General features: G+C 32.5%; 1 protein-coding gene across 1 annotated transcript; it reads left to right on the top strand.

Moving 5' to 3' along the window:
• Positions 1-6,510: 6,510 nt before the first annotated feature.
• LOC127725236 (E3 ubiquitin-protein ligase XIAP-like) lies at positions 6,511-13,468 on the top strand. Its single transcript, XM_052232096.1, has 6 exons — positions 6,511-6,791; positions 8,154-8,308; positions 9,706-9,736; positions 10,188-10,313; positions 12,526-12,611; positions 13,172-13,468. The coding sequence occupies exons 1-5, from the start codon at positions 6,611-6,613 to the stop codon at positions 12,585-12,587; spliced, it is 555 nt and encodes a 184-aa protein (XP_052088056.1). The 5' UTR covers positions 6,511-6,610; the 3' UTR covers positions 12,588-12,611; positions 13,172-13,468.
• The last annotated feature ends 1,339 nt before the right edge of the window (positions 13,469-14,807 follow it).

Genomic DNA, 14,807 nt, shown 5'->3' on the forward strand with positions numbered 1-14,807 from the left:
CTTATTAAACTTTTTAATAACAAATGTTAATAATAAATAAATTCAGAAAAATTCAAAAATAAATTGGAATTATAAGAATTAATCAAAAGAATACTGGCTGTTCAATTATAATCTGAAATAAATAACATATGGCAGCTTTTGAAAAAGTGTCTCACAGTTTACTCCTCCATAAAATACACCATTGTGGCATCCGAAGTAATACCAACAAATGGATAAAGGAATTTCTCACCAACAGAACCCAAGTATTAATGGTTGAAGGCGAAACATAGACGAAGTGAAAGTAGAATCTGGACTACCACAAGGATCAGTCTTAGGACCCAGTCTCTTTCTTTTTTAAATTAAAGACCTATACCATAAGGCCCACATTCAACAGTGAGACTGTTTGCGGACGATACTGTTGTCTATTTGACCATTTCCTCAGACAATTACTGCCATAAACTCCAAGAAGACCTGGATAAACTTGCAAAATGGGAAAAACTTTAGAAAAAGGAATACCACCCTGAAAATGCAGCGTCCTCACAGTCACGAAAAAGAAAAATCCAATCAAGTGGGACTACAAACTCCACGGCCATACTCTGTAGCATGAAACATCGACTTAATATCTGAGCTGCACCATCGCAAATGATCTAGATTGGGGATAACTCATAAACAATATCACAGGAAAAGCCAACCGAATCCTTGGTTCTTACATCGACATGCATTGATCGAAACCCCCACATCAGTTTAAAATCCATCAAAGAGCATGCCTATAAAATATCAGTAAGACAACAAATGGAATACGCAACGACAGTATAGGACCCGTACCAGCAAAACCACATAGATAGAATTGCAAAAGTACAAAGACGAGCTAGCTCGCACGATATGTAACCATCAGACATGGAAATATATCAAGTGTCAGCAATATAAATAAATGAATTAGGATCGAAAAAATAATAAACAAGACGAAAAGACGCTCGACTCATCATGTATTACAAAATGACTAACTTAATAATTTACCAGAAATAATTGAAATCCAAAACGTCACAACAGTATTTTCCGGTTAATGATTTCAAGACTTTATAGTGTATTTTTCCATCAGTGTTAATATTGATGATTATTTTATATGATTGTAAAATAGGTTCGTTGTATATGAGTGCACTTTGGTGAAATACATATATTTGTTATTCTAATAATGTCTAAGTTTGTGTTTTTTTTCAGCTATCAATCCGTCAGATCATTCAAAAGTTTGTTATTACCTGGATTCACTGTAACTCCAATAACAGGTAAAATTCATTTATCCCTATTGCCAAAAAAATCACATTTCTCCAACGAGAAATTATTTATCCGTCTACAAAAATATCAAATGTTGGAGAAACGTGAAGACATCGTTCGGTGCTGAATGAAAAAAACATGTTAATATCGTCCTTCCCTTCGTCTGTAACATCCTACTAAGTGCACGGTCGCTTATTTTGGCAAACAGATTAATTTTGACTATTATCTCAGACAAAATATTTTCGTTGTCCAGTGTCATGTTGTTCAAAGCGACAAAATTTGCTGGTGGCATTGGACAAGATGAATTAGGGATCTTAGCACAAGAATGATCATTCTAAACGAACAACTAGAAGTGTGTGCAGATGGACACTATTCAGTTCTCCCGTTCTACAAATTGAGTGTAACAAATAAATTAAAAAGACTTGCTAGGAAATTGTTGAAGCATCTGTCCACAGAAAAAATACTCTTATTAATGAGTGACGTAGGAGCTGTCCTTTCTTATATCAAATTGTGTGTTCCAAGTGAAAGCCATCAGGCACTTGTCTCCGAAAAAAAATCCTACATACCTTACTCGTTATATTATTAAGGTATATAGGACATATTTTTTTTCAGAAACAAGTGCCTGTCACTTCAAATAGTATGTAATAATTACGTTCATTGTATTGTATTGTATTGTATTGTATTTTTCAATTTTCAACTTTATTTGATCACTGAGACACATTATATACGTGTTACAAGAGGAATACAATATTTACATATATACAAAAAATACAAAACAATGGTTGGTATGAAAAAAAGATAAAAAAAAAAAAAAAAAAAAAAAAAAGAATACAGTATTTTCTTAAAACTTTTACATTACGTAGTGATAATAAGCCAATCATTTTTTGATAACATGGATATCTAGTAAAGTAACAGGGAATATGTTTATTTCGTATGTCTACGACTGTCGGAAACTGACACTCAAAAAGGTAATGAAATTCAGTGGTAATTCCTATATGACGTAAGTGGCATATTCTTTCTTCTTTTGGAAAGTTCTTCCATCTTCCCGTTTCTATTGGTATTTTTAAATTACAACACCTCAGTTTTGTTAATAATTGTCGTTCTCTTGGAAATAATTTTAGAAGGTAGTTTTCTAGACTAAATTCTAATGACTATACCATTTTGGATAAACTGATCTATGAGCCTTTGTTTTACAGTAACTTTTAATTGGACTGAATGTACTGGAAATTAATGAGTCCATACATAGCTAAGTCCCTTGTTATCAAAAATAATAGACTTTAAATGATTGATCTACTTAAAACTAGCATTACCTGATTGACTAAGCTTATACATTACTCTATATAATACACTGCTTAATTTGTTTTGGTTGCCAACACGTTTGTTCCAAAAACTAACCATTTTTAAATTAACAGCTACTTCAATTGGAGCTCTGCCAAGTTCACTATAAGACATGAAATTAGGCGTAGTTGTTCTTAACCTAATTACGTTTCTACAGAACTGTAGGTGAATTTTTTCTACCATCTAATTGTTTTCGATCTCACACACTTCACACCCCTACGTCAGGCTGGGAAGTATGAGGGTTTCGAATAAACTAATCTGCAAATCAACAGGTAATGATATGATACGTATTTTTCTATATAAACTAAATAGTGCTTTTTGTGCTTGCTCGACTATTTTTTGCCCATCTAGGGGCATTATGTTTTTCGGTCTGTGCTTCCGTTCTTTCGTCCGTCCGTCCGTTCGTCCGTCTGTCCGGCTTCAGGTTAAAGTTTTTGGTCAAGGTAGGTTTTGATGAAGTTGAAGTCCAATCAACTTGAAACTTAGTACACATGTTCCCTATGATATGATCTTTCTAATTTTAATGCCAAATTATAGTTTTGACCCCAATTTCACGGTCCACTGAACATAGAAAATGATAGTGCGAGTGGGGCATCCGTGTACTATAGACACATTCTTGTTTTTCTTAGCTTTAGCAAAAGAACCATTATGATTTAAAGTTACTCCTAAATAAGAGTAAGAATCTTCTATGTCCAGATCATGGTCAAAAAGTTTAAAGGTTGGGTTATGTTTGGATTTCCTCTTGCAAAAAAATACAACTTTGGTTTTATTTAAGTTCACTTTCAACTTCCATTTCGTACAATAAGCTTCAAAAATATCCAAAGCGTTTTGTAAAGACTCCAGCGTTTCTGCTAGAATTATGGTGTCAGCCGCATAAAGCAATGCAAATATTTTGACGTAAATATCCAGATTATCAAAACATAGACTTTCAACTTTTTCTAAACTGCAATTATCATTTTGAATAAAGAAATCTTCTAGGCCATTTAAATAAAGTGCAAATAAGATAGGAGACAGATACTCTCCTTGCCTTACTCCTATGTCACACCTAAAGAATGCAGAACATTTAAGACATTTAACACAAGATTTAACATTATCATACAAACTATGCAGTACTTTGAACATTTTCTCAGTTATATTTGCATTTTGTAACTTAAATCACAATGAGGGTATTGTATCGAATGCCCTTGAGAAATCCACAAAGGTACAGTATATTTTTTGCCAAGTGACTGGTAGATAGAAATTAAAGCATTCAAAGTGAAAATATTATCAGTTGTGCTATAGCCTTTTCTAAAACCTGTTTGAGCTTCTGTTATTAATCCTATCAGGCGCGTAGCTGCCTTTACGCAAAAAATCATTTGCTTGCACATTTTTTCACCAAAAAAAAAATAATTCTGAAATTGAATAACGGATAGTCTTTAGTCTTTACAGATTATCGTGTCGGGCGGTGTTTAAAGCCCAAATCTCTGATGTCGTCTGTAGCAGTGACTAATAAGGAACTATATATCCTTCAATATTCGCAATCTTCTCAATTCTAGTTGCAATGCCAGTAACTACATCAACTACTGAACGGTCATTTAGTGCATTAAAGCAACAGAAAACTTATCTCCGTTCAACCATGGTACAGGACAGACTATCTTCGTTGGCGCTCATACATGTTCACGAAGAAATGGGTATCAACACCGAGAGAGTTCTGCGATCATTTGCCTTGGCAAAAAATAGATATATGGACTTTCGATATTAACTATACTTTAAGTCTTACATGCAGTATTAACATTTAATAATACAGGCTCAATACAATCACATTGAAAACATCTTAGATTTATATCCCTTACTTATAAGTCAAGACTTAAAAGTGGCCGTTATATTTCGAATTCCCATTGTCCGTTCGTCCAAAAGACTATTGATTCACCTGGGGTATCTGTGTCCCAAATGACCTTCTACCGTTGTCGTAGAAACCTCTCCTTTGATTTGAGAATGACCTTCGTGAGACACACTACGGGTGTCTTGCAAGAAGCAGGAACTGCTTACCCTTTTGGAGCACCGGAGGTCGCCACATTTTTTTCTGGGTCCGTGTTTTTCATCTGTATTTAGTTTTCAATGTTGAATTTTTTTGTTTCTCCTTTTGTGTCTTATCTGTTCCCGGGTTTGTCAATTGTCCATTGATTAACGCTTCGGTTGTCGACTCTTCCTGATCTTCCCGTTTTATAAAATTTATTTTATATTTGAAAATAACCATGTTAATAATATAAGCAGCAAATTACGGAACTCACTAGACTTTTACTATCGTTTCATGAAAATATGGTATAGTAAGAAACAGATAGGGTATTTTTCATGTTCAAAGCAGTCACTGTAATTACTCATATGCCCGGAGCTTCATGGAGATTCGCTTCCCTGGACCACCGTCTACGGTGCTGCACTGGATCCCCGACTAGGGTGTTAACCTGGACCAGCTGGGGACATTGAGTGGTCCATAGCCTCCTCCCTTTCCGAATCACTATAAAGTTCACAAGTATTCACAAAATAGGAGTTTGGGCGTGAATGTGATGTGAATTTCATAAGCATGGCATACCGGGAAAATGCCCGAAAAAAAGTTATCATTTTCTGCATAAAATGGTCCAAAAAAAATTTTCCCCTCGCTTCGCTCGGCGATTGCTATGATTGCACTTTATGTAAGTCCAGCTACGCCCATGCCTATCTCATCTGACAATTTACTAGTCTTTCATTCAAGATAGCATTGACTATCTTACACAAACAAGACACTAGTGTGATATGTCTATATGCACTTGGGTCATGTATATTACCTTTATTTTTAAAAATTGGTAGGATAATACCTTCTGACCACGAGTCTGGTATTTTCCCTGAATCTAATATTATATTAAACAATTTACAGTATATTGGCATCATAAAATAAACAGTATTTCTAATATGTTCGTTTACAATATTATCATACCCAGAGGCTTTATTGTTTTTAAAATTTTTCACAACAGCCAGAATTTCGTCCTCTGTAATTGACGAATTTAGAATATTCTCAATATTCTCTGGAGGAATTTTATCGAAATCAATACCCATCAACATCCTGATTTAAATTTTCAAAATATTCATAAAAAGTATCCAAAGTAACCTTGTCATTATAACTAGACTTGGATTTGTCAGTATTGTTTAAAATTTTCCATAAGCCTTTAGGATCAGTCTTAGATTTTTGTCTCAGAGTATAAGCAGTTTTTATTAGATAATCTTGAAAGTGCTCGTTCATCTCTCTTTTGCGCTCTCTACTTGCCTTCTTCATTCAGGTTTTATTAAGCTGACTTTTTAAATGCCCATATATTTTCTTTTGGGTCTGTGAAAAATCTTTCTTTTAGATACGCATTTTGTATTATACCAAGGTTTGTTTTAAATTTCCTATATTTAGAATTTTTACATGCCATACCAAATACTTTTACATGTAATGATTTTTTGAACATATCATCACACAAATTATTAACAACTGTATCAATATCAGACTGTAATATTTTGGTTTTGAGAGTAACCCACCCAATTTAGTTTCTATTTTTCTAATATATCTTGCTTCATTTACTCTTACGTGTTCTATAAATTTTGTTTTCTTGTCACTATTCCATCTGTACAGCAACATTGTATTGTACCGCAGTGTTCTCAAACACGATTTACACCTGTTTGTTACCTGTAGACTAATGTATAAATAGACTTTGGAAAAACATTTATAATTTATTGCCCGATATTATTTATTGCGGTAGAAAGAAATTTAAGGAAAGTATTATTTTATTTCTTGTCAAGTTGTCATATTTAGATTGCAATATTTAAAAAAAGTTTTGTATATTTTTCAAATTATTTATAGACATTTTAGATACAAAGCTATAAATAGATAATGAAAAAATCCAACGGCTATAAATAGAACAGGTGAAATTTATTCAATTCCGCGGCGCATTTTGTTGTGACATGTTTGAGCCAGCTGTGGATTTCTAACAGAATAATATAAATACAAGTTTGGTGCTTGAAACTGAAAATGCAGTCCAAAATCAGTTCCTCCAAGAACTTCGAGAAAGAAAATAATCTCGGAATTTGTTTGAAGAAACCGTTTGCATATTCATATGCAACACTTGCAGCTAGAATAAGGTCATATTCAAATTGGACACGAACTTCTCCAAGGCCAGTAGATCTGTCTGATGCAGGATTCTTTTATGCAGGTAAGCTTAATGGGCATCTTTGTTTTTTAATCATTTTTCAGCAACAAAGCATAAATTTATACTTTATTTTTAAGAAAAAGGAATTGTACATTTTCCATATTACGGAATGGTGATCTTTCGATTCTATTTTTATATACAGAGGTCACTGCCTCATTGAAAGCATATCTTCTTTTATTTTTACTATTCTGGCTTCTAATCGTATATTACTTTCTGTTGCAATTTATTTCAACAGAGTTTTACCCAATGTCAATATTGGATACTGGGCGATGCGACGACTAATATATATTCATTCGTGCATTAACCACGAGGAAGACTATATAACTCAGCTATATAATATTTTTTTTAGTATTAATTTATGCTTGTGTTGTACAGTGTTTAAATATTCATATTTGTGTGCATTTGATTGAGTGTCCTTTAAGCACCTGCCCTTGGTGACTCCTGCATATGGACAACAACACTATTTGTCCATATGCATCATCCACGAGAAAGGACTTAAGCTATTTTTATAATGGATGTGATGCTGCTTCTGGTGCATGGTCAATAAACACTAAACATTATGGTTTATATGGCTATTTATATTATTAACTCAATTTATATTTCATGTTTGAGTTGTTTTTCTTGTGTATTGTCTATATTGCAATTGTTTAATATAAAAAAAAATCACTGTACTGATTAATTTATGCCCATAATGGTTCCTCTATTGGAAATAAAATTTATCGTATCTTATCTCTTATTCTTTCCGTTTCGGAGCTCTCGGTATTATAATCAGGTTTAAATGAAGTCATGTTGTCCAAAACTTGATTACGTTTGCCAATGTTCGTGTTCACGTCTTCTTGGTTTAGATTTGCCTTTGTTCGTGTAATGTTTTTGATAATTCAATTTTATAGTACCTGTTTGTTCGGAAGTTTCTTACACATTGATGAGTAAAGGTCTAAAATCATTTTTATTTGTTTTAAGATTTATGAAATCACCATTTCTGTTGGAAAGGAATCCACAAAAAAAATACAGGATTAACGAGAAATTAATAGTAGTCCTTTAACAACATATTATACAGTATTGGTTTTGCTCATTGTTGAATGCTATGCAATGAACTGTTACTTGTTCACATCTTTGTCTTTTGGTATTAATTGATACAGTCGTTCCAAGTTTGTGTATTAATACCAACATTTTTGCATTGTGTATATTATTGTTTGTTTATATGCCTTCAACCCCTCGAGGTATAAATAAATGTGCATTTCTTTAATAAATAAATAAATAAAAAACATAACTGATATCTAATTTTTCAAAATAAAGTATTGTATTGATATAATATTTTTAAAGGGAAACAAGAATTTCTTTTTATAAGTTTCAATTCTATTTCAGGACCAGAAGATGTAGTCCAGTGTTTTTATTGCGGATTAAAACTGAAAAGTTGGGATGTATTCGATAATCCTTGGGTTGAACATGCTAGACATGGGAAGAACTGCCCTCATGTCAGTAATGTGAAAGGAAATCAGTTCTATAAACAGATAAATCAGGTAAAATATGAAAGTTTCAATCCTATTTTATTTTGATACAACCCCGATTAGTTTTTCATATTATTTATGTAATAATGATTTTACGAAAGTGGTTTTAATTCTTATAAAAATAAGGAGATGAGGTATGATTGTCAATGAGACAACTATCCACCAAAGTTCAAATAAAGTGGATGTAAGCAATTATAGGCAACCGTACGGCCTTCAACAATGAGAAAAACCCATACCGTATAGTCGACTATAAAAGGCCCCCGACATGAAAAATATGAAACAATTCAATTGAGAAAACTAACGGCCTAATTCATAACAAAATTTACCAAAAACAAATATGACAGACATGAACCAACGACAACCACTGAACTACAGGCTACTTACTTGGGACAGGCACATAAAGAATGTGGCTGGGTTAAACATGTTTGTGAGCGCTCAACCCTCCCCTAACCTGGGACAGTGGTGTAACAGCACAACATAAGAACAAACTATAAAAATCAGTTGAAAAAGGTTTAACATCATCAGATCGATACAAAGCAGAAAAACATCAAACATATAGACAGTTGCTGACAGCCAGATCAAAGCCAATAACAACTAATAAAAAAATCATGTATCGAAGACTAAAATATCAATCAGTACACATCCAACATTCAATGGATTTAGTGTAAAGACGTCATTAACAGTCAGAGAAAAACATGACGTTGTGCAATGCCAAAATAAAGGTATCGACAGATTGCAGTACCGTTAAAGTGCATATTTGATAACAAAACTATTATTAAAGTATCATGATTTTAATTTACTGATAACAAAATCAATATTTATACCAATAAAAACAATTTTCAAAGATCTAATTACAGTGTTGAATTTGTAACCTTTTAGAATAAGTTTGTTTAAAGGATTAGTTTTAACATTTGATTTAAGTTTTGTGAATTGTAATCAGGTCTCTCTCTAAAAAATAAAGCTAACAGGACAAAAAATAAACATTTTGTCGATGAACCATTTACCACTGTTTTAATTTCTATAAGAAATATAAGGATTAGAACAAAAGTATTGGGCACCACATCAGACTGAAGCAACAATCAACACTCTTCCCTGGTGGATTTGAAGGATCACGAGACGTACAAGTATGTGGTTCTTTGCAGTTGGCAAAAACAATGGAATAATAAAATAGAGAATGGAAATAGGGAATGTGTCAAAGTATCATTCTTGATTGATATTTTCGCCCTTTGTATTGCTCTAAATTAAATACCAATTTAGGAATACACGCTAATATGTCCAAACCAGACTCCTCATCAGTGACAACACACACACACACACCAACAACAACAGAGTGACTGACACAATAAACGATACTTGCAAATATTGTGGTTGTTTTCTAATAAATCATCGCTTTGGTTTTTTTACCCTAGGTCGAAGAGGATGGACCTGTAACTAAACCAGGTAATATACACGTTTATAAGTTTATTTGCATAGATCGTATATTTGTTTTATATACATTTATATGGAAAAGGGATATAATGTATTATAATTCATGACACAAAATTCTATACATTGAAGTGCTTTATTTGATCACTGTTTGTCGGCTCAAAGACACTAGAAGTCCTTAACATTTCAGAGGTATTCCTAGCGTTTCTTTTTTCGGTCTTGTGCATCCTTGGATTTGAACTGTTCAGCTTTGATCGCCTGATGAGTGAAAAAGAAGAAAAGCGCTTCGAACGAATGTAATTTATAAAGTGTTGTTTTTATATATTTTTTTACATATCAACAAAAAACGGAAAATACATATATAAACACATTGAGGAAAGTTCATTAAATACAATATTTTAATATGATTACATATATGATATTCTAATTCCTTTAATTTTTTATGATTTTTTTTTAATTATTTCAGTTACAAATCGATGCCTTTATTCCGATGATTTGATCAGTACAACAGCAGCCCAGGCTCTACTCAGTATGAGATGTTACAAGGAACAAGATATTATGGACGCCATCAAATTGTTTGTAGCAGAAAAAGGTAGAAATTTACGATTCAATATTTTATAGGAGTCTAACCACGTACAAACATATAATAAGATTCACAGAATAACATATGAACAATTAAAACATTTACAATGTATGCACCGAACTTAAAAAAAAATAATGAGAGACTTCGTCTGGCTGACAAAGTTTTAATCCTGGTATGATGATAACAGTTTCTTTATACAAACGAAGTTACTTAATTAAAGGAGATTTAATAAGTGTTCCTTAAAATATTTTTTTTCGTATAAAACCAGGCGAACGAATTGATATCGTTTAAAAATTTCGAGCTATTGACTTAAATGCAAAGATTTTTTATATTAATTTAAAGGGTACCGTAGAATACTAGAAAACCCATTAGTTAACGTGAATTCATTATGAAAAAAATAAACAAAGTTCACAAATCATCAAATTATACATCATTTATTAAAAAAAAATGTATGTATGCACAGTAGTAAGAGCAATTATTTGGCCATCGAAATTCCGGTCTTGTTAACTGATGTAAATGTTATTGATACTTCAGTCTGATCTTTATGATTTCGATGTACTACTAAACATAATAGACATGTCTAAATTCATATAAAATAAACATAGTATGGCAATTTGGCATATATTCTGATTTAAATTTTAAATCAGCATATATAAAATAAATATATATCATGTAAATACGGATATTTGACCGGATCACGTCTTTTGAACATCCGGAGGATATTGTTTGATGTATTTATTATCCGTTTTATACACCCGCCGTAGTGGAGGGGACATAAGTTTTACCCTTGTCCGTCTGTACGTACGTACATCCGTCCGTCCGTACGTCCCAAAATTGGTTTCCGTTCTCTAACTTTAGTTTGCCTCAACCAAATATAATGAAACTTATACACAATGCTTATTACCACAAAACACAGATCAAGTTTGAATTTTGGTGGCGTCACTTACACTGTTCTAGAGTTACGCCCCTTTACAAATGGAAAATTGCTAAATTTTTCGTTTCCGTTCTCTAACTTTAGTTTGCCTCAACTAAATGTTATGAAACTTATACACAATGCTTAATACCACAAAATACAGATCAAGTTTGAATTTTGGTGGCGTCACTTTTACCGTTCTAGAGTTACGCCCCTTTACAAATGGAAAAATTGCTAAATGTTTCATTTCCGTTCTCTAACTTAAGTTTGCCTCAACCAAATGATATGAAAATTATACACAATGCTTATTACCACAAAACACAGATCAAGTTTGGATTTTGGTGGCGTTTATTTTACCGTTTTAGAGTAATGCCCCTTTACAAATGGAAAAGTTGCTGGATTTTTCGTTTCCGTTCTCCAACTTAAGTTTGCCTCAATCAAATGTTATGAAACGTATACGCAATGCTTATTACCACCAAACTCAGATCAAGTAAAAATTTGGGTAGTGTCACTTTTACAGTTCTTGAGTTATGTCCCTTTATAACATTTATATGCAAGCTGGGGAATCATCTGTGTACCATGGACACATTCCCCATTTTGTTTTTTTTATATTTTTGTTTTCTCAAATTCTACAATTAATACTTTTCGGTATGACAAAATAAGGTTAACTAGAACAAAACAAAAAATCCGTGGCAGGCGTATTAATACCACTCAGTTTAATTAATAAACCTTTTTATCCATTTGTTCTCGTTATATATATATATATATAGGTGTGAAGAATTTGCCACTGGATATCGAACAAACAGCATTTATTCAATAACCGCAAGCAAATAACTAAAGTACATCCCGAAAAATAATATTTCTATACACTGCATCTGTTGTAATATGATATTTCTTCTTCTGAGGCAGTTAAATGTTAATATTTAAATCGGATTGCTGAGCTTTTGAATAATACAAAAAAAAATAACCGTAGATAGTGGATCGCACGATATACGATTGTGGGATCTGTTTCTCCGATATTTTAGTCGATATGTAGGCAAATGTCTACAGAATAGATAAATCAGAGGAAAGCAAGAAAATTCGACGTCATATTTGAATTTTGAGCAATGAAATGTTCTCCTTAATGGTGGTTTGATTTTAAATATATAACAATCTCATCTTTAAAATTATGGTATCGAATGTTGTACATGTCTGGATCTGTATATACCTTTATAAATCGTTTTACAATAAAAAGTCAACCTAAAATCTGCAGAATACCTTGTTTTATAGTCACAAAAAGTCATGCACAGATGTGTTTTAATTTTCCAGATACACTAGAATTTACTGCAACAGACATTTTATCTGTTTTACTAAACAGCTCGTGTAGATGAAACTATGTTCTGGACAAACAAAAGGTACGTCCAAAACTATTTGAGACTCGATAGTGGCTACAAAGTAAGGACTTTCATATATCTCATTTCAAGTCCTCTTCGTATGAATTAATATTTATGTAAGTTTCAATTAGCTGATCTACTCAATATTTTAATATGTATGATCTTTCCAAGTGCTGAAAAAGAATGTTATCTGTTTAACCGAAAAAAAAAACGTGTTAATATATATGTACAAACTGAAAAAATAAAAAAAACGTAATCTCACATTGTGAATTGTAAGGCATCAATGAGCATTACAAAGTATCTGTGTACAATATTTTAGTCAACCTTGGTATGAACGAAAAACGTTAAACAATATGTCATATCAAACAAACTAGATGATGTAAATGGCAATAATTAAATAAAACTTTCTGACTTGGCGCTGTCATTGACTGGCAGTATATTGACCTGACATTGCCAATGTTACCTACAATGCATTCTCAGTTTTATAATTCCTGACTTTGCAAGGTCAATGGAACATAAGTAAGCTATTCATGTAGGTTAAACTCATAATAAGGTCAAGTATTTTTTCTGTTTTATTTCAGGTAGGAGTAATTCCAACTCAAACGACTCGGAGGTTTCTTAGTATATTAGTCAATACTCAGAAAACAAGACGTATACAGTGACAGTAAATTGACTGAATAATCGGTAATATCCCAGCACAGTTGTTCTTTATATACAGTTATAATACCAGTATTGACAGGAAAAGGAATAGACTAGAGGTTTCACTAGAGATACAGTTTGAGAGACAAGTGTTAACACTATGTGAAGGCGATATATATTTATATGTATATATTATGAGTTGAAGTTAAGTTTGTAGAATTAAACGAGGTTCAAATGAATATAGTATTAGATAAGAATACAAGGAGGTAAAGGTAAACGTCAATGGAATAGAAACCCAACAACACAAAGAAAACACGAGTCTACAGGTCGTAAACAATATCAACATACCTATAGAATAATAATTAACGTACCAAAATTGCTAATAGTCATTCAAAGGGTGATTCATTTGTGGAAATCCTACAACATCGTCAGAGGAGATATAAATCATAAAATTATGTAATGCACTTTTAAATGTCTAAACAGGGAGATACCTTAATAATTTGTAGTGTATTCCGTTGTCAATATCAAATTTAATTTCTTTCGTGATCAGAAAGTATGTAAATAAATATTCATTTCGCCATGTTTACTGATAGATTAGTACAACATATACAACTTTAAAATGCGTAGCCTTTTTTCGTGTGAATCACATTTATATGGATGGATACTTAACATGTTAAGTTGTAGATCGCCCCAAGTTTATATAAATTTATAAATGAATTGAACAGAGATGACACAAGACCTGCAATTATCAACATTCATTTACCGATGAAAACAATAATATACAAACAAAGACCAACACTAACGAGGTTCATGGTCGGTTTTTTGGCTGGATATTAACTAACCTTTCTCAGTTCTCAATCTTTAACTTTTTTATCTCTGTCATTGGAACATTTTTTTTTTTTCAGTACAGAAAAAGAGTATAACAAAAATACCAAACTCAAGGCAAATTCAAAAATGACAAGTCCATAAAAACTGACAAAATCAAACAATATTAAATAGAACAAGCGAAAAAAAAAACTGCCATATTCCTGACTTGAAACAGACATTGTCCGACGAAAATGGTGGGTTAAACCTGGTTTTACAGCTGGCATGTGGAGCAGAATATGCTTACCCTCCCGGAGCACCTGAGATCACCCCTAGTTTTTGGTTAGGTTTGTGTTGCTCAGTCTATAGTTTTCTATGTTGTGTTTTGTGTACTGTTGTTTGTCTGTCAGTGGTCTTTTTCTGCCATGGCGTTGTCAGTTTATTTTCTTCTTATGAGTTTGAATGTCTAAAATTTGTCCCTTTGGTATCTTTCGCCTCTCTTAGCTAAACCTCCCACGTATATGACAGTTGTTTATAGTTCCGTTATATTGACAAAATAGGGTGAGCAACCCAAACAGACGTAATAGGTTTATGCGACAATAATTGGGATCCAACAGCCAAAACTGTGTACATATACATCACAGATATACAACAAAACTGACTAAAAACCCTGAATATGACAATAACACATATATAACTATAAACAGGGACTAACAAATGGCAGTCAATGCTGTCACTGAAAGTAGGTTAGATCTACTCAATCTAAGGGTATAA

Source organism: Mytilus californianus, unplaced genomic scaffold (genome assembly GCF_021869535.1).
Source record: "Mytilus californianus isolate M0D057914Y unplaced genomic scaffold, xbMytCali1.0.p SCAF_15, whole genome shotgun sequence".
Lineage (NCBI taxonomy): Eukaryota > Metazoa > Mollusca > Bivalvia > Mytilida > Mytilidae > Mytilus > Mytilus californianus.

Excerpts from the sequence above, each read along its gene's own strand:
- LOC127725236 (XM_052232096.1), top strand. The coding sequence starts at position 6,611 with ATGCAGTCCAAAATCAGTTCCTCCAAGAACTTCGAGAAAGAAAATAAT. Across the intron at positions 9,737-10,187 it reads TGGACCTGTAACTAAACCAG|TTACAAATCGATGCCTTTAT; the intron begins GTAATATACACG and ends TAATTATTTCAG. Across the intron at positions 10,314-12,525 it reads ATTGTTTGTAGCAGAAAAAG|ATACACTAGAATTTACTGCA; the intron begins GTAGAAATTTAC and ends TTAATTTTCCAG.